Here is a 25,432-nt window from a genome sequence, read left to right on the forward strand (position 1 = left end):
CAAAAAAGCCGCCTCTCCCTCGCTATCCCTCTCTCGCTTGCTCCGCGGCGGCTCTCTCTCTTCCGCTCATGTCAGTACGTTTCAAGTGAGAAAATTATGAAGCTCCACCTATTTTACACGTACACACACGTAGCGACCGCGTTGGTGTGTGTATGGGTGTGCGAGGGAGAGGGGGAACACATGTTAACCGCATTAAAAATTAATGTACAAATTGTTTATTATGTTGTCGAGTCCGCCTTTTGTTTTTGCTTTTTATTAAAGACTGCTTTTTTGCCTTCATATTTATCTGTGCGTTTGGTTTTTTTCGATAAGTAGAATTATGCCATAAATATATATTTATCCATCTATATTTTTAGTTTTCCTATCTTTATCTTTCTTTGAGCAGCAAAATATCAAACAAAAAAAAAACAACAATATCCCAAGAGGCCTCCAAAACTTGTTGATGGAGCCAAAGAATCAAGCCACTTGCATTCTCCTCTCTTCGTTAGAATTCTTCGCTTCTTCGGGGTCTCTTGGATCTGTGGATTTTTGAATCTTTGGATCTCTGTTCTTCTGTCATTTCGTAGACGTGTCCATTGATGGACATTCTCAAGAACTCGCCCATCAGCGAACGATGTCATTAATGTGTGGCAATCGCGGAACGATTTCGGTATTTCTTACTCGGAAATCGCGGCAGAGGAAATTTTGCAATCGCAAGTGCAAATGAGTTTGTCCGTTAACGCAGCGATGTGGCCAGTAAAGGGTTAAGGGATTCCCTGGAAAAAAAAAGCCCCTTCATCTCGCACCGCTAAATTTCCCCGAAAGAAAAACGATCGAAAGCTTTCTTGAGTGGGCAATTAATCATGAAGATATGCATTTGGGTAACTCCCACACGGGGATTATTTTTCAGCATACGGACTTGAATAAATATTATAATAAAAGTAAATAATTAAATTCGTTTCTGCGAATGCCTCATGATTTTTATTTATTTCTGAATATAAAGCTGCTTTTAAAAACTATATTCTAATCTTAATGTTGTTATATGCAAATTATTTAAGCTTCACACTTTAGTATTAATACTCAGAGGCACGGAGTATTTAATAAACTGCGGCAATGCCCGAATAAAACCGAATTAAATTTGATGGTTGGCGGAAAAGTTAATGGAAAGACTCATAAGTCGCTTTATCAATAAAACAGAAATTTGGGCAAATGTTAATATAGTCAAATCCCGCATAACGGCCATATGTTTACGAGCAACGCGAAGAACGAAGGAGGCCACCCTTACGTAGTGCTTACGTCACGGGACTACGAGAGGAGAGGCACTGTCAGCGCTTAACATTTACGATATGCCACAACAGAGTGCTGTTATGTTAAAGAGAGAGAGCGCTCTGCTGGCACCACCACCAACACACACCCCCCAACCCCATCAGGCAGCAGAGCATTAGAGCACCAACACACTCCCCCCGCCCGCTCGAATCACCTCGTACATCGCAACGGTGAACCGTTACACCGTTATATTATGCTGGTGGTGGCACACGGAGCACACACACAAACAGCGCCCTCTCTCACTCTCTCTCTCGCCGCTAGCTGCGTCTTCCTCGCTCTCCGTGGAAACGTAGCGCCCCGTAGAACCCCGCGTATCGCCCGAAACGCTCAGTTCGCATCCGACGGATACGGACGAGGACGTCGGTTTCTGTTTCTGTTTCGGTCTCGGATTTGGCTTGATGCTGCGAAAGTTAGAACTCTGAATTCAGTTGCATCGTAGACGTCGCGACGGCAGCACACGCGTCGCTCCCCCACAGAGAAAACTCTGAGCAGCACATATTCTAGTTGTAGAATCACGCCGAGAACGCAGCAGATATAGAACGCAGATCTATCTGTGAATTCGCCCACTAAAACCAACCAAAAACAAAACAAAAACAAACGCGGCACTCGCAGCCCTCGCAGCGCATCGCGAACAAAAATCCCAGTGTTTTTCCCCATGTTCGTATGATAAAAAAACCAAGGCCCTTTGCCCAAATGGCCGCCACACGTGTGTGCTCTATAAGAAACAAATAACGCCAAGTCCGAAGTCAGAAGAACCAACCAACCCGGCCAACTAACAAAGCAAACTAACTATCCGCAATCCGCATCCAAGCAAGAGCAAGTGTTTACAACAAGCATTCCAAATGTTGTCCTGTCTGGCGCCGTCGTCTTCACGTTTCGGCCAAGAGGATACCATCATTCAGCAGAGCATGCCCTCCACCTCCCCCTTCGCCATGCAGTGTAAGTGATCACATCGCGGATTCGGGGGGCACAGATCATAGATCTCGGATGACTCATCCGCCTGCCGCCTCCATTATCAACCATTATCAGCACTCGAACTTTGCCAAACCGATTCGCGCGCCAAGTCTCGATCTCAGTCTCAATCTCAGTCTCGATCTCAATCTCAGTAGTAGCATCGATTGAAAGAGCCACATGCAAGCTTAGCAGTTTCCCAGAAACTCCGCCATCTTGGGCGTATGTGTGGTCTCCACCTCAGGGCATCCAGAATGAGAAGCTGTAGGAAAACAAACTCGTAAGCGGCGAGTAAGGATCGCAGCAGGGCTCGAATTACCTACTCCTACGCAGAGAACGCCAGTTCTTTGGATTCTCTAAGGGAGAGCGGTCTCGACAAAGTTTGCCCGATCAGCACACTGCGAGAAAACTGGGTCACTTTGGGCGACTGCCTTTGAGAACTTCAACTAACAATATTCACTTTATTCACGAACTATATTCACAATCATTTGATTACTTCGAATACATGTTAGCAAGCTATTCAAGTCCTTTTCCATGAGTCTTAGCTATAAAGTGGTTTTGATAGTTATACATTTTTGAACATATAGTTGCAAATACTTAGGAAAACCTGCAGGTCGTTCGATTATATCTCGGCCATATCACGCTGTTCACGCATGAAAGACGGCCAGTCGATCTTGAATGATGGCCATAGCCGTAGCCATAGCCACCTCTCTGTTCCACCCACTGGCCGCGCCGACCAATTGCAGCCACATCTCAATTTGATTTGTTGGCACCGCCGAAACAGAACCGCCGCCGCCTTGCCAGTAATCTCCACCCACCGGGAACCAGGTGGCAGGTAGCTACCCCTGAGCAGGAAAACCGCATGCGCAGGTTGAATGGCAGCAGACAGGTAACTTGGCCAACATGTTGAAGAACCTGTTTTATGGCCATATTGCTGCCACTTTGCCACTCTGTTTATCGAGTGTAAACAAAGCATTAAACTGTCAGTGGGCAGAGCTCATCGGTTGGAATGGAAGGTGTGAAACAGAGGAGGCCGAAATTAATTGAAAACGCTTAGCGATCGAATTGGGGGATGGCGCAAGTTTTCCACTTTCCACTTGCCACTCTCCACTTTTCGCGGGGGAACGCCCACGATTCTGGCGATGCTCCACACTGACAATTGATAAGCCAGCTAAGGAGATGGATTAATTGCACATGTTTGTTTGGTGGAAACAGGGGCAGCCACACCGCAGCCATAAATTATAATTTATGGCTATTTAAGCAGCTCTGTTCGCTGTGGGCGGAACTAAAAGCCCTCGAACACGTTCGTTTGGCTAATCGATCAGTCCGCTGGGCTGAGCACACAGGTTGGCCCACATATCTCCGATCTCTACGAGATCGTATACTTTCCGGTTGTTGTTTTCCGTTTCTTTCCTGGCCAAATCGAGTCGCTTGATGGCGCTGGGCAGCTGCGGCTGCGATGGATATTAATCGCCGGCTACATACGAAATGCTGTTCTCTGGGCTTTTGGAAAAGCCGGGGGAAAACGCCAGCCAGTCAGCTAGCAAGCCAGACAGCTAGCCAAGTTGTACTAATTTTCCGGCAGCTCGGCGTGTGTTGTGTAGCATTTCGAAATGGCTCCAAAATGCCGTAAATCAAACATTTCGCCCTGGCGAAAACCTGTCGCCTGTTATCACCTCGACTACGCCCCCTTTGCTAAATATACTCTACACTCTATACTATATACTAAATACCCTATATATTTATCTCTCGACTCGTGGCCACTAAATCAGCGCTAATTTCCCTTCCCATTTTCACGCATCACACGTTTGCAATCGAATCTAGATAGAATCAAACTTGTATCTGACATTTGCATCTTCGAACTAGGGAATACCTAGTGTTCCAGCATTTCTCCTGCACTAAGATTGCTTCCTGTCTAATTAATCATTTGGGCTGCTGTCAGTGGATGTCAGTTTTATATGCTGGTGCTGTCGGTGCTGCCATTTATAACTCCTGGTCTCATGGCGTCTCCTGGTGTCTCCTGGTGTCCTGGTCTCCTGGCTCATCCTGCATCTTTCAGCGCGCACAGGACCTTCCCCCGCCAGCTGGTAATCGAAATTAAACAAACTTGGCCCCAAACTATCTGGCAACTGGCATGCAAAGATGATTAATTTTGCCGATGCCTATCTCACGTGGAGCTACAGACTTTGCTCCGACTTTGCCCAAAACAAACAGACTGTGTCTTTAAATTGCAATTGAGCCGGGATACAGAGCAAAAAAAAAAAAAGAAACAGAAGCAAAAGCAGATCCACAACAAACACAAAAGGACAATAAATCAATGAGGGGAAAGTCCTCTTTGATATCCTGCTGCAGATTCCCTTTATGCCGTGTTCAACCTGCCGCAGCTTTGGGCAAATTATTTGCCACATTTTACATTTTACTTTTATTTCATTTTGGCATTTTGGCCAAAAAGTAAATTGTTTGCCAATATTTTTTGCTGCTCGCTTTTTGCCGCCGTCGTGCACACAATTGAAACAAAGATAACTTTGAAACAGTTGTAAAGTGAAAATTGCACGGAATGTGCAGCCCTTGCCTCCTTGCGAATATATTTTTTCTTATTTATTTAATGCCCGCCGCGCTCCACGAGACAACAATTCCCGTGCCACTTCTCCCCCCCAAAAAAAAAGTGCCAAAAAATCGGCGCAAACAAAAGGGTACTTCCAACCCCCCATAGACCCCCTTTGCCCCCCTGAAAAAAAGGTGTTGCCAAAGGGCAGGCAAAATTGCAGCGCCAAAAAGGAGGCTCTAAAAAAAGAAGTGAATCGGAGTGAGCAGGCACAATTTAACATGTAAACGATTTTGGTTAACGGGTGGTGCTGGGCACTGAGAAAACCCGTAGTGAAAAACCCGTGGAAAAGTCAGGAGAATCGATGAGGGGAAGGGAGAGCGGGGTGGGCGGACAGAGGAGCACTTCCCTTCTGATTGGCGTTCAATTGCAATAAATTTCGCACAATTGCACAATAATTGTTAAAAGTTTTAAATAAACAAAAATAGTCAACAGCTCTATTGTGGTAGCGCCAGCTGAAAAAGTTTCAATTGCACTCGATGGGCTTTATTTCGGAGTTTTTTTACCGAGGCCATACAATTTATACACGATTCGAGTAGCGAGTGAATATCAATTAGCCAAGTTAAGCCCAACATTGGTTGTACTTTCTGAATTAATGAAGTTCGTTTCAGATGGCTACAGCTTCAGTATTCCGCTTGGTATTATCAGTTTGGTATTCACTTGTGAGACATTCAAGTTTTAAATTATATATATTACTAATGCAAAAATTCTCATTAACTATTCTAAGAATATAATCGTTAAAGTTTCTGGTTTCTTAGAATTTTGAAAGAAAGTTTGTGCGTGATTCAAATGTTTGACACAATATTCCATCTAATTAAAGTGACAATTTGTTTTTTTTCAACAAAAAATCATTTAAACATTTGCTTGACTCAACTTCCTTTGAGGAGTAAGATGCCAAAGTAACTCATGGATGGCCGCGCATTCCTGCCACAATTTCCCGGGCTTCTTTTCCACCTCTGAGGCATATTTCCCTAATTGCTTTCGGCTCGCCAACGCACTGCAACTCCAATTTCAGAACGTAGAACGTTGAACGTAGAACGTAGAACGCCCACACCACGACATCACACGCGTTTCTGCATATTTTTTCAAGGTAAATCGCAGAAATAGTTCGCCCCGGGACACATATGTTTCCCTATCCTCCAGATAGGCCTCCCGTATGCATATATATATATTTGTATGTACATATGTACGTATATGTACATATGTACAGGCGGGGGAAAAAAAAGGACAGGGACACGAACACGGACACGGCTCGCTTGGCTATTAAAATTTCACACTCAGCAAAGCAAAATGCTACAAATAAAATAAACGTGGCAGCAGCAACTAGCAACGTGCAACGTGCAACGTGCAACATGCAGCAAGCAGCACGCAGCAGCATCAGCATCAGCTTGCTGAACAAACAAATAAAGCAAAGGGCAGAAAGGAGAACTCTATTTATAGGCGATCGTCTGGCTCCGAATCTGCACCTTTGCATTTGCCACTTGAAGGGGCACAACGTGGCCACCTTTGTGCCCATTCGAAAGTGAAGAGTAGACCAGGGCAAAGGTGCGACACTGAAAGAAAATACTTTAAGCACTTTAAAGTCACATTTACAAAAGAGTGATTTATGGATAGAGTAACTGTAATCAGTTTGAGTTGAAACAGTAGGCAGTTCCTATAGTTTGCAGCTTGCATTGCTAATTGTTTTCAGTGCAGCGATCTGTAGGTAGGCAAGCCCTCGAAAGGGCATTCCAAATTTAGAGCGATTATCGGGACAACTCCTCCATATGCCGCTCACATGTGTGCGGTGCTCAATGCCGATTGCCACTTGAGATCGGACTTGGACCCTCCTGGAATTCCGATTCGAGACGGGCTGCGTTCTCAACTCTCGATTTCGCCCATAAATATTCGCACGTCTGAAACGCGACGATGGAAAACAAGTGAGCCGTAAACCTTCCCACAGGTTTTCATTTACAAATTAATTGCCACTGTCTGATAGTGTCGTTTTTCCCCTATCATAACATACATGGTTTTTTTTGTTTTTTTGATGTTTTTTCACTGGCAATTAGCTAGCTCTGTACTAAGTGGTTTTGCACTCGCTCTCATTTGCAGGCAATTTATATCATAAATATGCTAACCACGTTCATTGACTGCAAATGAGCGCAGGCCTGGAGGTCTGTTTATAATTAAGTGCTAGAATTTATGTTTATTTGCATTAAATATCATCGAACCCCTCTGCGCCAGCGGGCGCCACCTGTCGTCCATTTGTCTGAAACTGCGTCAGCAATCGCTAAACAATTTTCCGGGGCCCCAAAGAATTTCCCTCACCTGTCGGCGAAAGCCTCCGAAAATTGTCGTGACAATCGGCTGTCAGTGAAATATTAAAAAACACTTTGACCGCCCCACTGACAGCGGGCAGCGGGGGAAAAGCTGTGGAAAGTCAGGTGGAAAATTCGTGGGGGAAAATAAAATAAATGATTCGATGAAAATGTAGAATTTTCAAAAGCGTAGCAAAGGCGCAGGAGAAATAAATAAATTTGCATTAGCCGAGCTTAGTCGAAATATGTCTGGCTAATAAAAGTTGGCAATAAAAAGAGCACATAAAATTAGTGGGTGTATCTCGGGTGTCCACGCTGCAGATACAAATGTATCTTTTCTCGGTTATTTTGCCATTGATTTACGCCGCCTGCCCATCTACGTATTATTTATAATATTCAGACCTCCCCCACATCCGTTTATCTACCCTATTTTCGTATCTTTTGCTCCGCGCGTGTTTTCCACCAATTTTCCACAGGTGAACCAAAAAAAAATAACAGAATCCGAATTTAAATCGCCAGCAAACACTTGACATCGTTCCAGAAGATTTCCCCTCGGCCAGCTTTTAATTGTTGGTGTTTTTGTTTGGTTTTTTGTGTTTTTGTTTTTGGCAAACGTGCGGCCGCCCATAAATTGGCCCAGAAATCTGCACATCACAAACAGCCTAAAAAATAAAAAACATAATGCCCCAATCAACATTTTGGCAACTGTCAAAGCAGGAGATTCGTGGCCTTTATTTTCATATCTTTAAGTTTGTAGAAAGTATTTCGAAAATGCTATAGTATAAGGTGCAAATCTTTCCCATAAAGTTGAGGTTGAAATGTAAGATTAAAAATACCTTGTTCTTTGAAGAATTCAAATGCCTGGCGCCCTGCCCTCCGATTTCGCCGCCCCACACCTAGCACTATCAATCAACTTCAATTGGTTCGCGTTAGGCGCAGAATAGTTAAGGAAAAAATAAACCGAAAGATGAGACCAAACCTATAGAAATACACGAAAAACACACGAGTTGCGTTCCGCAGAAACAAATACAAGAAATTCCGTTTCACTTCGTTTTCGGTTGCGCACAAATTGAAATTAATTTGCGGGACACTTTCAATATTTCAGTGGCGTTTCGGAAGGCGGAAAATATGAAATAAAAGTGTAAAACCGATTGCGTTAATAATTCCTCGGTTATGAACAATTGATTGGGCTAAATGAGCTGGTGACACACTTGTTGAGCTCCACGTTCTCCCCACGAGCGCATTTTTCTTTTCTTTGGCACCATCACATTATGCTGATGAAACACAATGTAGGGCCATAAAAAAGTGTTGTCGTTTTACAACTTTCAATAAAAATGTCATTAGGCGGACCAGGCGTTATAAATTCTTGGACTCCAAATTATAAGCCCTCTGTATACACAGCTTATAGTCCAATGATATGGAGTCCAATGATATGGATCTACGTGTGTCAGCTGTTGTCCTATAATCACTCTTAATGGCTTCTAAAGTGAGAAGGTGGGAGGGATATTTATATACCAATATAGCGATGAAGCATTATCATCATCGGTTTTAATTCATTTTTGATCGGAGCCCGCATCGAAATCAATTAAGATTGCAACTATTGAAAGTGAAAACGTGCAATGAACTTTCGTAGATTGCGCTTGATTGAGCCGACAGCCCTCAGATACAGATACTTCTGGCAGAAAGGTGGCGATAAAACAGGGTTCATTCATTCACTGCCCGCCCGTATGTGAGTATCAGACATCTCAGTATTCGTATCTGAGTATCTGTCTTCGTCTGCCGCCAGTTAATTGGCTTAAATTAAGGTAGCGATCAAATGGCAATGGGAACAAAGACTCGCTCTGTTGTGCCCCCCATACACTCTATAGGAAAAACAAACAGAAGAACTAAAGAACCAACGAACAGAAACTCCATCTTGTGAAGTATTCCACCTTCTCAGATACAGATACAGATACAAATACAGATGCAGATACAAAGTTTCACAGCGAGAGCGAGAGGGCAATTGAGTGACCCTCGAGGGAACAAAGCAACAGCAATCTTCTGGGACCGCGTCTTGCCTCTCTCTCTGGCCCACAGAGCCCGTCTCTTTCTACTCTTCGCCATGGCTGAACGCTTTTTTCAACTGATTAAGTCAACTCTTCTCTCTCAAGTGTGCGTGCGTTCTTCAGTTCTTCCACTTCTTTTCTCCGCTTCTTTAGCCCGTTTCTGTTTCTTTTTCGGATTCTGTTTTCTTTTCTGCTCTTTTTCTGTTTTTTTTCTTTCGTTTTCTTTCTTTTCTTTATGGTTTCTGTGGCGGATTGAAAGAAACCATGAGATCATCGCCTCTCCGGATTTCAGTCTTGCGTGAAGGCCTGCGAAGTTGATTTGCCACGAAATTAAGTCTTGTATACACAGAAAAAAGAGTTCCAATCAACAATATAGATACAAAACTATACATTCACTTTGATACTCCAAAGTTCCTCTCTCAACAATTCATCCTAACAACTGTTACTGAGCTAGTTGTTCGATTTAACTTCTCTTCCCAATTTTATATGTGAGTAAGCCCCGCATTTCTCTCAGTGCCCTCTGCAGCACCTCCTCACACACCACACTTCTCCTTTCCATTTGGTTTTCGAGTCCCCTTTCGCATATTTTATGGTTCTTAAACGATCTGGCAGTTAATTTGTTTTCCTCCCCTCATTACTCCGCAGTTCCCTCGCTGGCCTCCACCTTGCTGCACCACAACCAGTCGCCGAAGCACAGCAATCCGGGCTCCAGTGGGATCCAGGATGCCCATCCCAACCAGCCAGGTGCCGCCGCCGATGCCTTCCTGGTCAAGTGCACCCAGTGCCACAAGCGATTCACCGAGTATCAGGTAAGATTTGGCCAACTAGCAGATAAGTAATACTTTATAAAAAAAAAAAAACACAACACATTTAGAACTTAATATTGGGGTTTTTGGTGGGGATTTCTTTGTTTTGGCGATTAAAGAGTAATTAAATAAGTTTAGTGAGTGCGATTAAAAACGGGAAACATGAAGTGATTATGCTGATGAACTCAAACATGGCCCATCTTTTTGACCAAGATAAGCGGCTTCTTATTCGTGATTTAAATTATGGGTTTTTTGATACAAATAAATATATATTATATATAGAAATAAATGCAAATCCCATTTGTTCATTTCCGCAGTCCCTCAGCGAGCACATCGCCAGCGAGCATCCCCACGACAAGCTGAACTGCGGAGCTGCCCAGCCGGAAAGCGATGCCGAGGACGAGCAGAGCAACATGAGCGGCGGCAGCAGCAGGCGGTACGCCAAGTCGCCGCTGGCCAGCAACAGCAACAACAACAGCAGCACCGCCAACGCCAATGCCAACGCTAATAGCAGCAGTAACCAGTCCATGAACAACAACAGCGAGCTGGCCAAGAACCACAACAACAACGCCAACAAAATGTCGCCCATGTGCTCACCCGGCTCCCTCACACCCGGCGACCTCTTCGCCCAGCTGCAGCACCCGCCGCCCCAGCTGCCGCCCCACCTGCACGCCCAGTTCATGGCCGCCGCCGCCATGGCCATGCAGTCCGCCCGCACCGCCAGCTCGCCCAGCCAACTGCAGCAGCATCAGCAGCATCAACAGCAACTGCAGCAGCAGCAGCATCAACAGCAACAGCAGCAGCATCAGATGGCCATGCAGCAACTGCTGCCGCCGCAACTGCCGGGCAGCAACAGCAGCGTGGGCAGCAACTCCGCCTACGACCTGGACCTCAGCGCCCCCCGCTCCACCTCCAGTCCGGGCTCCACCACCGGCGACCTGAGCGGCGCCTACCCCTGCATGCAGTGCACCGCCTCCTTCGCCACCCGCGACCAACTGGAGCAGCACGAGCAGCTCCACTCGCCCTGCGGCCCGGCGGCGGTCAGCAATGTCTCCCAGGTGAGTTGGATGGACAGCCATCTGGAGGAAGGAACCATTTAGATACTGTCCCGCCTTGAAAAGATCTTTGTGAGCTGGGTTCTTTGGGGAAATAACTATATAATAACTATATGAACTATTTCAAGCATTGAGATATGGTTTTGGTTTCCATACGGAAAGTTTCCAAGAAGAGTTAGTAGTACATATATCTAATAACATTTAAGGATTTATATAGTACACTCACGTTTTGCAATCACAACTTCTTTACGCAAATATTTGCCAGCAGTGATAACAGCTTTGAGTCAGTCACCGATGTCAAAAGTAATGTTTCAGTTCAAAAACCCCTGGCAGCCAGTGACTAAACCTGCGGAATGCAGTGGGAGGATCGCGATTCCTGAAAGCCCCGATAAGAGGAGTCACTTGTTCTTATCCCACGGCACTCAGAGGCTTACGTGTTGGTTGTTGGATGGTTGCTCATGCGTAGTGGGAATCAGAGTGTGCCAACTTGGGAGGGAGGCAGGGAGTAGGAGGAGCTGGGGGCACTTGATCTTTGAACACATCACGGCGTGGCAAGGGTGTACACACAATGCGTGGGCTTTGTTCGCGGCTAACGGGAAATGAGCCAACCGATAACGGTACAACGGGAGCGCGGTGCCAAGTACGGCATCCATCCAATCAAATCAAATCCCAACCTTATGCACATTTCCTGTTGACAAATCGTCAAAAAACCAAACCGGCAACGCAATTACTAAAGATATAAAGGTTTGAAAAACAACGCGATAGTGTTGCTCACTTGGAATTAAGTTGACTTAAGGTCAGAACGATAGGTTTTTCTTGCAGTGCACGCCGCAGGCATTGGCACTTTTAAAGACGAGAAGTGGGAAGTTCGAGAAACGCGCCTCAATGTTATCGCCTACTGAATACCGCCATTCGACTTTTGTTTTATCGGCAACAACAGAGGCAACAACAACAACCAACGATGGCATAGTAAACTATGATAAGGGGCATAAAAATAAAACGTAGGCGTTCACCGGACCGAAGGAGAAAAAATAGTAAAAACCAAATTCCCCATTCGCCAATGGCGGCGACGTAGAAAAAACAATTGGGGGTGTTATCAGAAGGGGGCATAAAAAGTGTGTATGTTGTGTGTGTAGAAATATGGGGGAAGACTGTCAGTCATAACTCCCAATTGTGCAGTTGTTGTGTTGGTTCATTCCTTCTAAGGCCTCTGTGATAAGGCATAGAAATGAATGTTGTTGCCTCTGGCAAGTGGAACCTGATAACACCTAACCGCACGACCCCGCCCACTGGTTTTCTTTCCTGTCCTGCGTCGCCATCTTGGCCTTATGTGGCACACCAGTTGTAAAAAGAAAATACCCAGGCCTGCCTCGCACGTCACACACGCGATAAGGAGAAAGTGGAGACGGGTCAGGGGTCACAGGGAGAGGAGGCGAGCAGAGGCACTGGTTCACCTTGGAGCTACCCAACGGCTATTAAAGCCACATAAATTATAATTTTGTTGCACTCCCCCAATACAGCAGACAGACTTTCCCCCGCCCCTGCTGCTCATAAATTCATATGGCTAGTTTGTTGTTGTTTTTCGTGTATATGGGGCTGTATCTTTTACCTTCCCCATGTGGGGGAGAAAGCAGCACAAGTGAAATGAAAAAGTTTGACACCAGCCCGAAAAAATACGAGATGAGATTTCAGGTTTTTGATGCACACAGTGGGGCAAAGCTGTACATTCTAGATGGGCTAATCATATCTTCATAGTAAAGCATAGTAGGCATATCCAAGTATATTCCATTATTTTAGTTGTAGATTTTTGAAGAATTTGTTATACCTTTTCATGTTTAAGTGCTTAAGACCCACTGTGCAATCTCCCTTCTATTGGTTTTTTGGTGCTTTTCACGACTGCTGGCCGTTATTAATATTTACCTAAGCCTGGCAAAAAGCTAATAAAGTTGGCCAACTCCGCAGCTGAAGAGCAGCTTTATGAGTTGCAACTCCGCCTTTATGCCGCTTTTTTGCCACCCCCCTCTGAGTTGCCCGCACTTGGGTTGCATATAATTTACGGCTTCGTTAATGACATTTAAACATTTAAACACATGCGAAAAGGCCAAAATGGCAACAGCCACATTGACACATGGCCAAGTGTGCAAACTATGCGAACAAACCAATTATAATTGATGTGGCACATTGCATTTATTTAATATTGTTGGCCATTGGCTTTTACACGTGTTCGCCGTATTAAATTATTATGTGTGAAAACAATTAATTATGCGGCAAACAAAAACAGTGCCAGAAATAACAATAATGCCGCCTCTCTTGCCCCTTTTTGCCACTTTGACAGTGAGACAAATGGCTCATTATGGAAATCAGGCTGTCGACTCACAAAAGTAGGCAACGATTTTATTGAAAAGGCATTAAAGCACAGTGAACAAGGGGCGAAGTGGGGGGTATCAATCCAACATTGTTGATGCAACATTTCAACATTTGTTTTTAAGGTCAACATCATTAACTGGAGGGAGGGGGAAGAGGAGCAGAGGAGCAGACGGCCGAGCAAATGGCAGGCCATAAATTACGGGCGAAAAAAGCAGAGGTCCTGGCCAACTTTCAGCAGAAAAAGTGCAGCAATTAAATATTTGCTTAACTGCAAACGCACATGGCTGCAACTTTTTGGCCACAACTCATTTGGTGGGTTGGCTTTGCTGCTTGCTGCTTTCCGCTTCCGGTTTGCCACCTTTTTGGCCGCCACAAACTGGGGCAGGGCGCAGACAATTCAAATTGAAAAATTATATGCACTTTAGGTGTAGTCCTGCGAGTCCTGCCACTGTTGCCACTGCTGCCACTGCTGCCAGTCCACACATTCACATTGGGTCGTCGTCTTTGCGGCGCCGCTTGACGAACGGAGCGAGTGAAAAATTAATAGCAATTTATTTGGCTCAACCCTTTATTTGCTACTCTGCCCACTTTTAAATGTATTTTTATGCTGTACTGCCCTGCGAACACCGTAAGGTCAAAGGTTGGCTGCCGTTAAAAGTTTCAGAATTATACGCAATTAAAGCAGACAAATTAAAAAACTTTTAAACTCAGCGAGGCAAACGATTTATAGTCAGTGGCTTTTAAATGCTATAATTAGTTGCAAAGGATATTTACATTGGTTTATAATCTCGCTCTACACGCTTACAAATCATTTTAATGCATTTTAGTTTTGTAAATGACTCTAATTGGTGCATCTCCATTTCCACTTCAGCTTCTCAAGTGAAAACCTCTGTGCTAAGATCATTTTTTATGCTCCCCATTCCCCTGAAAACATCATCATCATCATCATCATCTTGGGGAGTTCCTGTTTCCTCAAGGATATTCCCTGGTTTTCCCCAGACTTTTCACCTGCCTATTTCCACATGTCAGACGCTCGCCTGCAATTTAAACTTCTTGCTCAGTTCTTTCTTTTATTTTTAAGTTACTCCTGAGATTTATATCAACTTTCACCGCGAAGGCCATAAATTATGTGACTCCGCTTGTGGCGCAGTTTCTCACATACTCACATGGAAATTCCTCCGACGATTTTCCCCCGACTTTTCAGTTTTCCGTTTTCCTCGCTGCAAGTCCCGTGGGTTTTTTCACTTGTGACGTTTATTGTGCGGTTGTTACTTGATATGTTTAATGAGAAATGCTCTGCGGCGCAGGGAGAGTGGGAATTTCAAAGTCGAGGGGGTAAAAGAACACGCAATGATATGATACTTCGCCACTTGACATTTCATTGGGCAGTCTGATTGTGAGAAGAGATTGCACTTGAAGACGACGCCTGAGAAAGTCACAGCATAAGTTTCAAATTGCACTATCAAATGGTACTAGTTCTAGAAGTTCTTGAAAGGGTTGGCACATTAGACAAACACTCAGAACTCTTGTTAAATGCTCTTGAAGAGTGCTAGCTGCTGCGGAAAGCCACACTGAGAAAAGAAAATAGCGCAGCAACTGGTGGCCCGGAAAATCACATTTTTCCACGACACGTTTCGTTAATTTCCCAAGACAGTGGCTTTTATCAAGAGTGATAAATTTAATTTATACCGCGGCGGCGCCTAATTTATGTTTTCCTAATACGCAACTAATTTCGCAGCTCTCTCTGCTCGCTGGCGGTGAAATCAGGGCGTCCTCATCATTGAGAAAAACGTTTTATTTATAAACAATTAAATTTGATTTGTCGCTGCGTTGGCGAATGAAAATCGAAAACGAAACACAGACAGCAGCAGAAACAGAAATTTCGGCCTCCGACTGAACTCGAGATGATTTATGGAAAATTAATAATTTTAAATCCCAGCGCTGGCTGCATATGCTATATAGTATATATATAGTATATATGTATGGATTTGTCGTCTGCACAAAGCGCGTGAAATGGCCATAAAATATTGAGAAATGCGGCAGCAAAGTGACCGCAATGGCTAAAAGTATTTCCCTGTTAACTGCGCGGGCTTGTTAATCAATTTCCCAATGGACTTAATGCAGCGATGATCGCGCCGAGGAAAGTTAATGAACCCGCTTATACCGAGCAATACGTAACGGCATCACTCATTGTTCCTCGGCAAAAAACAATAAATTAACCAATCTGAAGTCCGCGCTCTACCTCCGCATTATCAGGTTTTCCCGCGATAACCCCCTCCGCTGACCTCCGCCGATTCCACGAGGTACTACAATTAGTTCGCTCTCTCTGTCTACCCAGAAAGGTACGTCAATGGCCCGACTTGGGGTTTCATTCATTTGAAATGCCTAATCAGTATGTTTAGTATGTACGATTTTCTTGCGGGGCGGCAGCTGGTAGGGCGATAAGCCTGAAATTGGGTCGCGTATTTCGCTATAAAGCAGTTAGAGATCAGACACCATTATGTTCGTCGTATTTTTCACTCGAGTCTCTCCTTCTCATCGTTTCATCTTTCATCTTTTTGCGCTAAACATTTCTTTGTGGCGTCGTTAATATTATTCTTCTTTTTTTCTCTTTTCTATTTGGCTGACCTCAAAAGAATCTCATAGAATTAAACAAAAACAGAAGCAGCAACTTTGAGCTTGTCGCATTTTGTTATTTTTGTTTACGCATTTCGTCAGGCGACAGGTGCGCTTCTATATCTATCGGATACCATATAGACGACATCTATGTGGACAAACCGCATACAGTGCGTTCCACAACTTTAGGGCTTTGGTGCTACACTTCTAAAAAAAACAATGTGCCTAGCACTCAATTGGTCCTTTGAGCCGGATCAATTTATATTATATATCCTATGCCTACACTATACTTTATTTACTATTCCATGAGCTTTTCTCCCAGCATCCTTAGATTTTCGATCCACAACGTACCCATACATAGTATACCCCCACCTCGACGACATCGTTTGGTATTTTGTCAACTTGTTTGCTTGCCTTTGGGCTTTGACACTTTGAAAGCCGAACGAGCTCCCTTTTGGACGATCATCTTTTACGGCCAATTATGCGCGCTATTATGGCCAAATTCCCATGTCACTCAGTGCATGAGGCATTTTTCAGCCAGCAATCGTGAAATACGTTCACAAATTAGCTTTCTGTCTGCGCCGCGACATTATCTTAGCGTGACTCGTTCGTTTGATTTGTCTATTGGTGGGTCCAAACACAGGCGCCCACCTACGTTGCGTTATAATTATAGCCAAAAGGCCTGTCGCCCGCAATTAACCAGGCTAAAATGCAACTGCTGGACCATCCACACACTGTGCCCACTACAATTACGCTTGACGAGCGCTTTGAAGAGTGGCGGAGTGCCACTGTGTGTGGTCGCTAGTTTTCGCTCGATTTTCGGGCATTTCACACTGATAAGTTGCTGATAAGTAGCCAGCCACCCGCTGTTTTCGAAATACTTGTAATATTCATCTTTCCACTCACCTGATCGAGGTTATCTGCAAGGAGAAGAGATAGAGAGGGGTTAGTAATTGTTTTGGTCGCCTAATCCGCTTCACGGCCCTGATCCGCTCGGCGTTTCGATTGTTTACGAGCACACGCGCCTCTTCGAAATCGATTGATAGTGATAGTTTGCGCTTATCAGCTCTAAAACTAAAACCAAAACCCCCGGGTTGATAGTTCAAATGCGTACTTAAGGTGAGCAGTGAAAGTACACTTAAGTACTGAAACTACAACCTCTTTTACTTTGAATGTTCATAATCTACATGGTTTTTCCGCGTGTAGCCAGCCCCTCAGATGAAATTCAGATGAAATTTAATTAATTAAGCAGCTAGCAACATGTGGAAAAGAAGGGGCGATCGGAACGGACGTGTACGCACGTGTGCGTGGCTTATCGACACTAATGCCACGGAGGTTAGACTGTACCTTGAACACTCGAGTGGTTTTGGCTTCCATTTCCATGTGCGCGGCCCATTCGCTTAGTGGAATCAATCAATTTTCAACTTTGGCTCGAGTGGCTCCCCTGAAAAACACTTGAGTCATGCACACACTCTGTCCAACCGTCCGTCCGTCAGTCCATCAGTCCATCAGTCCGTCAGTCCATCAGTAGTTAACCCCGGGGGCGGGCATCTTCATGGGGCTTTGTTAAAGGTAGCTTCAATTGGCATTTCCGGCCATCGCAAATATAATAATAACAAACTGTAACAACAAAAGCGCATAAGAAGAATCCGGCTGACGCATCGCAAATGGAACTTACCTTTTGTAAACGTGTGCAGCACACCCATACGCACATGCATGGTATACAGTAGTATCTGTGTATGCAGTATCTGTGTGAGTGGCGTATCTCACGGCTGCCATTTTCATTTCCATTTCGTTAGCGATGCGCCTCGCTCGCTTTACATTTAATTGATAACGCCGACGACAACAAAGCGCGTCCATTGTGAGCTGCTCTTGCGGTTTAATGTCCGCTCAGGGAGGTGTGTACAGTGGAAACCCGATAGCTGGATACTTCTTTTTATATTTAAATGGCTAATTGCTGAAAAGAAAAGAGGTTACATTTCAGTGAATTCATTCGTATTAAGCATTTATGAATGTATTTATTACTCGTGACTATATTTCCTCACAGCCAGTTACCACTGTACAGTTTCTAGGTTTTGTGATTCCATGGTTTCTGATTGTGAATTCTAGGTAGGCGTTATTGCTGTTTACAGTCGAACAACCTGATTAAGTGAGTGCGTGCGAGCGGGATGCAGATAGCCCGACTCCATGCGGAGAGATAACGGGTTCTGAACTGCGCTTGTGTGCGTGTGCATGTATGAGTGCGTTTGTGCGCGGGAGAGAGCCAACAGGTGGCCATTTTATACTATAGCTGTTTATCGCACTCACTCACCTGACAAACGAATGGCCGCATGAAAATGGTACTTTTCGTGGAAAATGAGAATCGGATTGGGATTGTGGTTGGGGGTGACGTCACAGGTAAAACAACAAGCGGAAACGGAAACTGTTAGTGCTGTCGAAACGTGAAGAGACGGGGAAAAGCATTTTCCGTTCACTTTTTACCATCAGCAGCAGAACAAACAAATTAGAAGGCCCGCGCTATAAATGTCCATATGTATTATTATTTTTCCCAACACGCTTAAAACAATAAACACCGTGTCACGTTAACGAACAAACTAATTACAATACATATTAATAGTATTTTCGGAGTGATCTCATCCCGAGTGGTAAATTGGTTACGAGTTGATGTTGATGCATGGCGCAATGTGCGTTAATTGAAGCTCATGAGTAACCGTAACCCCAATCAGAGACAAAGTCCAAAACAGTACAGTGGAACTTTACTTTAGATGTCTTCTTCAGCACGAACTAAAAGAATTATAATTTACATATGCACATATGCATGTATGTATTTATATGAAAGCTTTAAACATATTAACTTATTCCTAGAATCGCATTTATACTTAATTCCGATTACGATCGGGAATATCATGCATTTGCAAGAATAACAACTGGAAAACGCTGGAAGCGAAGGTGAAACGGCAATAAATGGAAAGTTCAACGGCTGAACAGTAAACAACACACACACCCACATAAACACACGAACGCACACGATAGAACGTGGGAGGGGGACAACAACACGTGTTGCCATCTGTCCGCCAAAGTACCGCAAATCTTTCAACGCGGCCGCTAAGTGGAAAAGTGGAAGACGCCGGGAAGTCGGGAAAGCGGGAAAAGCGGCGCTGCACTTTCGTTTTCCTTTCCACTCCCACTCCCATTTCCATTTCCACCTTTAAGCATTTGATGCGTTCAATTTGTTGCCAAACAAATCAAAGCACAAACAAAAACGCTCCCCGAAAAACCGAAAATTTGATTAGCATCAGCTGTTGAAACATTTTGATGTTTTTGTGATGCTCTACCCGCTGCACTTTTGTTTATTCCTGGGCCCTTCTTGTCTTGATTTGTTTTTTGTGTCGCAATTTTCCAATTGAAGTGGAATTTTTATTGGAACCCCACAGCTGAGCGCAGCTTTTGTTTTTGTTTCAATTTTGTTTCTTTTTCTTATTCTTATTCTTCTTTTTTTGTGGAGTGACAACCTACCTTCGCTGGTAATGGCGCCGTCTCTGTCGCGCACACCGCGCTCTTTTTCGTCGCCTTCTTCATTTTACTCTTCGCGTTCGTTCGTGCTGTGCGCGTTACGCTTTTTCTACATTTTCATTGCAGCGTTTAATTGAAGTTTCGGCGTATTTTCATACGAAAACGTTTGCACAATTCACTAAATATCACAAAAACAAAAACAAAAAAAAAACACACACAAAACATCCACTTTTACGACTCAGAAACACACAAGCAGCAAAAAATGGCCCGTTTTCCGCGGTCGCTTTTGATTTGGCCCGCTTTTTTGTGGTCGCGTCGCTCGCCTTGAAACAAATTAGAAAGCCATTAAATTTAAAACAAATAAATACGCTTGTTGTTTTAAACAGTTTTTATTACCTGTGCGTTGGTGTTTCGTACCCCCCCGCCCCCCTATTTTCCGCGCAATTCCGCCCCAAAACTCCCGAAATCCAAAATCCAGCAACAATGTCGGCGGCCACCTGCCTACTGGCTTCTTCCTCTTCTTCGTTCGAGAAGGTAACCGGGAAGGGATAACGAAAGATCGTAGAATGGTAGAGAGAGATGCGTGGGCAGCGAAAGCTGTGAACTAGAGATGACACTTTTGAATAGCCAACTATCGGCGTTGAAAACTTTATTTCAAATCTTTTGAAATTCAACCCACTTCACAAGTTCATTGAAATAGATGCCCTAATACTTAGCAAAGCAATGAAAATAGTACTGAGTATAGCCCATTTTACACCCTCTATAATGCTACATATCCTATCTGTTACTTGCAGACCTGCCGCATCTGCCACAAGGCCTTCGCGAACGTGTACCGCCTGCAGAGGCACATGATCAGCCACGACGAGAGCGCCCTGCTGCGGAAGTTCAAGTGCAAGGAGTGCGACAAGGCCTTCAAGTTCAAGCACCATCTCAAGGAGCACGTGAGGATCCATTCCGGCGAGAAGCCCTTCGGATGCGACAACTGCGGCAAGCGCTTCTCGCACTCCGGCAGCTTCTCGTCCCACATGACCTCCAAGAAGTGCATCAGCATGGGCCTGAAGCTGAACAACAACCGCGCTCTGCTGAAGCGCCTGGAGAAGAGCCCCGGCTCCGCATCCTCCGCATCGCGGCGATCGCCCTCTGAGCACGGCAAGGGCAAGCTGCCGGAGCAGCCGTCGCTGCCGGGACTGCCGCATCCCATGAGCTACTTCGCCAGCGATGCCCAGGTGCAGGGTGGAAGTGCGGCACCCACGCCCTTCCAGCCATTCCATCCCAACTACATGAACGCCGCCCTGCTGGCCTTTCCCCACAACTTCATGGCCGCCGCGGCTGGCCTGGATCCTCGGGTGCATCCCTACAGCATCCAGAGGCTGCTGCAGCTCTCGGCCGCCGGTCAGCAGCAGCGCGAGGAGGAGCGAGAGGAGCAGCAGAAGCAGCAGCAGCAGCAGCAGCTGGAGGAGGAGGAGACTCCCGATGAGCCCAAGCTGGTCATGGATATCGAGGAGTCGGAGGCCAAGGAAAGAGCACCCACGCCAGAGGTTGCCGAAGAAGCCACTCCCATCAAGCGGGAGCAGAGCAGGGAAGCCTCTCCCGCTCCAGACAGCTACCTCTCCTCCTCGCAAGCGATCAAGCAGGAGCAGGAGCAGGAGCCCCTGAACGCAGCAGAGGAACGGCAAACTCCTGTGGAAGAGCACGCGCCCGTGGAGCAAGCCGCCGATCTGCGCTGCAGTCGCTGCTCCAAACAATTCAACCATCCCACTGAGCTGGTGCAGCACGAGAAGGTGCTTTGTGGCCTGATCAAGGAGGAGCTGGAGCAGCACTTCCAGCAGCAGCAGGCCACGTCCTTCGTCTTGGCCTCGGCCAGCGAAGAGGATGAGGAGGACGAGGAGATGGACGTGGAGGAGGAGCCCCGCCAGGAGAGTGGCGAACGGAAAGTGCGCGTGCGAACGGCCATCAACGAGGAGCAGCAGCAGCAGCTGAAGCAGCACTACTCCCTGAACTCCCGACCCAGCAGGGATGAGTTCCGCATGATAGCAGCTCGCCTGCAGCTGGATCCTCGAGTGGTTCAGGTGTGGTTCCAGAACAATCGCTCCCGGGAGCGCAAAATGCAGAGTTTCCAGAACAATCAGGCCGCAGTCCCCTCGGCGGCGGCCAATGACTCCCAGACATCGCTAACCCGAGAGGATCAACCGCTGGACTTGTCCGTGAAGCGAGATCCCCTCACGCCCAAGAGTGAGAGCTCGCCGCCGTACATAGCTCCAGCGTCGGCAGAAGCCCTGAATCCCGAGGCCATCAATCTCAGCAGGAAGTTCTCCACATCCGCATCGATGTCGCCGGCCTCGATTTCACCGTCATCCGCGGCAGCGCTCTACTTTGGCGCTGCCCCGCCGCCTTCGCCACCAAATAGCCAGCTGGACTCCACTCCGCGAAGTGGCCATGCCTTTCCGGGACTACCGCCCTACATGCTGCCCATGCCGCTGCCCATGGAGGCGCTGTTCAAGATGCGCCCGGGCGGCGACTTCGCCTCCAACCATCCCCTGATGAACAGTATTAAGCTGCCCGACTACCGCGGCACCAGCCTGAGTCCCGGCGGTTCGGAGAAGCGTTCGTGGCGCGACGACGACTCGCGCATCTCCCATGAGGATGAGTTCGGCGCCGGCGTCCTGATGCCACCGAAACCCCGCAGGAGCAAGGCGGAGACCCACGGCCACGCTGGCGATCCCGATCTGCCCTACGTGTGCGATCAGTGCGACAAGGCCTTCGCCAAGCAGAGTTCCCTGGCGCGCCACAAATACGAGCATTCCGGTGGGTAAACCAAAGTTCTCTAATCATAGATTGATTACTAACTTTACGATTTGCATCTTAATTAACAGGTCAACGACCCTACCAGTGCATGGACTGCCCGAAGGCCTTCAAGCACAAGCACCACCTCACGGAGCACAAGCGCCTGCACAGCGGCGAGAAGCCCTTTCAGTGCTCCAAGTGCCTGAAGCGCTTCTCGCACTCGGGCAGCTACAGCCAGCACATGAACCACCGGTATTCCTACTGCAAGCCCTACAGGGAATAGGTAAGCGACACCTCAGTGCCGCCCACCTGCCAACCAGGAGCCAATCCCCTAGCGCCGCCCACGACGGCCAGCAATCGGGGCCGTCGTCGCGTTCCGGTTGCGGCGGGAAATCCCCAGTACCCGCCGCACCATCAGCATCCCCACCATCCGCATCTGGCGGCCATGGCTGCCTTCCAGCAGCAGCAGCAGCAGCAACAGCAACAGCATCACAGGCTCTCCTGGAATGGAGCTGGAGTGATGCTGCCACCGCCAGCCAGCCAGCAGACACATCGTCCGCTGGCTCCACATCCACATCCGCCTCCATTGCTTTCTGGCTCCGGGTTTGGCCAGCCAGCGGCGGCGCAGTTCTTTCACCACCATGCGGGACTGCTGCCTCCGCCGCCGCCGCCGCCACCGCCACAGACCACGCCCACGTCCGCGCCCGCCTTCGACTTCTTCAATGCCAAAATGTTTCAGAATTGAGCTGCGAAAGCCAAGCAAGCCACGCAAAAGCAAGCCAGCACTTATAGGCTGTACTTAAGAAACCGAAACGAACAGAACGGAAAATCTCAAAATGTGCAGGAACACACTGAAAACAAAGAAACACCCCAAATGCAGCAAAATGCACTTTAGACACAGTCAAGAGTCAGAAAAGCAAGAGAGAAATATTTTTTATAGCCATATAGCCAGGGAAATTTGAGAAGAAGCCGTGTAGTTGAAAACCTTTCGTTTGAGCGAATTTATTATTTTTACAATGTTGCAACCACTTTGTTCTTAGTATTTTATTAGTTTACCTTACCGCCTAAGTTCGAGCTCTGTGGCTGAATCATTTTGTTTGGCCACGCCCACTCGCTTAAAGATATCGTTTTATCTATTTTTTTACGCCTTAATGTTTTAGCTTTTAGCTCTTTTAGTTTTTTAGTTCTTTAGTTTAGTTTGAGGAGCTGGAGAGAGACCAGTACCAAGTGCTGCAGAATACTCAGAACTCGATCGCAAAGAGGCCAACACTCCTAGATGGAATGGCATGGCATGAATGTATATTTTCTACGATTACGTATTCTTTTAAGCTGTAACTTTTAGTTCACTTTTTTTCGGTTAAGCCAGGCTCGAAGGGAATTTTCCACCCACAATCTCCGGACCAACAGAAAAGCAAATGCAAATGCAAAAGTAAATGAAAATGTAAACGAATGAAAATACAAGCAGACAATACCGATACAAAACCAGATACAAAAGTATTAAGCAGCGAAACTGTATTAAAGCCACCCCATTGTAAAGTCCACGCCCACAGCGCCCCCAACCGCCCACATTTCGTATGTAGTTTATGTTGAATGGAAAACCCACCGCTTGCCGCGCGTTTCAAGCTCTCTCTTACTTAAGGAAAAACCAAGAAAAGTCCCCAGTCGCCAGTCGTTCTCGAACTACGCTTTAAATTTCCCCCCGAAATCGCGAAATGAGCACAACACCTACAAGATCATTCCATTTGGCCAGAGCCGCGCCCACTCAAAAGGTGCACGTCATGCATTTAAGGCCTCCGGCTGCCGCTTGCCACTCGACAACCCAATAAATCTAAATCTAAATCTAAATCTACATCTAAATTTAAATCTAATGCTAAACTAAACTAAACTAATTAATGCTAACTAATGTTTAAAAGAACACTTAATTTGGCCTTATTACAGATTATTTAACGATTAAAAGCGTTTCAGAATATTCATATAAAAACTAGCATGTAAAACGAAAAGAAAGAAGGATCATTTGGAAAAGTCTCGCGAAATCTATTAGCAAAATTCCATGTGCGTACTAAATGTAAAAAAATCGAAAAAGAGATAAGAAAAATTAAAAGGAAAAGAAAAAAGAAAGCAACTATCGTAATGTTTGCCATGACAATAAATTTATGACTAAATAATTGATAATGCTTCGATTGCTAGCCGAAAGTCAAAGTTCAATTCAAATTCAAATCGTTTCTCACTCAGTCGCAAACTATAATTAATAAATTAATAATTAGTTTACACAACACAACAAACAAAAGGTTTCCAGAACAACGAACATTTCTTTTTGATGTTTCACTTGTCCAAGGAATTTTCGCCCATGATTTTCTTGCTTTTCCAGAAGAACTCACAAAAAAATGCATTTAATACTTAATTAGTTTTTATATTCTTGTATTTTAATGAGGCAGAGAGAGAGAGAGGAGTATATTATATATGTGTACATACATATATTTTTTGTAAATTATTTCGCAAGAACAACAAAAGCTAGAGAATCCAAAACCAAATGCAAAACCAAATGCAAAAGCAAACAAACGCAAACTGTTATACTCGAGTTGGAATACTTCAGATTTCAAATACAGCCAGCACACGTTAGCATAAATTTAACAATAATTACTATTACAAGCGTAAATACTTAGCCTAGTTAAAAAAAAGAAAAAACAAAACGAAAAACCCCTTAACAACAACAAAATGTTAACTTAAACACTAAAAGAAAACGAAACTTACTTTTAAGCGCAAATGCAAATACTATGTGGTTTGTGATGGATATTTGCACTCTAGGGCCTTATATGAAATACACACTACACTACATAACACTCACGTACATAAACAATTGTTAGTTATTTAAATACGCTACACACCCCCCTTTTTCCAATCCCCCCCGCCCCTTCAAGAAGCTCTCTGTTAAAGTTGTTCGCCCCACTCTATGTGTAAATATGCGGAGCAGGAAGTGCAGCACACTTGTATTATTTGTTTTATTTGTAACGTATGTCCAACAATAGCGATCCCTAAGTTAAGCACCTCGTTGAAACGGCATCAAATGTTCATTTTATTGCTCGTAAAG

General features: G+C 45.4%; 2 protein-coding genes across 7 annotated transcripts in view; one reads left to right on the forward strand and one right to left on the reverse strand.

The window, feature by feature from the left end:
- LOC120320443 overlaps positions 1-19,695 on the reverse strand; it is a 132,050-nt gene extending 112,355 nt beyond the window's left edge. For 2 of the 4 annotated variants that reach the window (XM_039376461.1, XM_039376460.1), the window contains exons 1-4: positions 19,564-19,695; positions 17,726-18,004; positions 17,395-17,667; positions 16,954-16,967 (exon numbers count right to left, since the gene is read on the reverse strand). In XM_039376461.1, the coding sequence (XP_039232395.1) occupies positions 16,954-16,967; positions 17,395-17,443 (63 nt within the window). In that variant the 5' untranslated portion in view covers positions 17,444-17,667; positions 17,726-18,004; positions 19,564-19,695. Of the gene's footprint in view, positions 1-16,953; positions 16,968-17,394; positions 17,668-17,725; positions 18,005-19,563 lie in introns of those variants that run through there. The other 2 variants (XM_039376462.1, XM_039376463.1) reach the window with 2 other exon arrangements.
- On the forward strand, positions 1,665-25,192 carry LOC6538933 (zinc finger protein 1). Of its 3 annotated transcripts, XM_002099401.4 has the most exons (5): positions 1,665-2,244; positions 9,849-10,012; positions 10,327-11,067; positions 20,355-22,365; positions 22,434-25,192. In XM_002099401.4, exons 1-5 carry the CDS (start codon positions 2,148-2,150, stop codon positions 22,625-22,627), a joined length of 3,207 nt encoding a protein of 1,068 aa, XP_002099437.2. In that variant the 5' UTR covers positions 1,665-2,147; the 3' UTR covers positions 22,628-25,192. The 3 variants fall into 3 exon arrangements, with proteins under 3 accessions (XP_002099437.2, XP_015049124.1, XP_015049123.1); XM_015193638.2 differs by lacking the exons at positions 1,665-2,244; positions 9,849-10,012; positions 10,327-11,067 and adding an exon at positions 20,011-20,094; XM_015193637.2 differs by lacking the exons at positions 1,665-2,244; positions 9,849-10,012; positions 10,327-11,067 and adding an exon at positions 20,269-20,292.
- Positions 25,193-25,432: the final 240 nt, after the last annotated feature.

This window comes from Drosophila yakuba, chromosome 3R (genome assembly GCF_016746365.2).
Source record: "Drosophila yakuba strain Tai18E2 chromosome 3R, Prin_Dyak_Tai18E2_2.1, whole genome shotgun sequence".
In the NCBI taxonomy this organism is placed as follows: domain Eukaryota; kingdom Metazoa; phylum Arthropoda; class Insecta; order Diptera; family Drosophilidae; genus Drosophila; species Drosophila yakuba.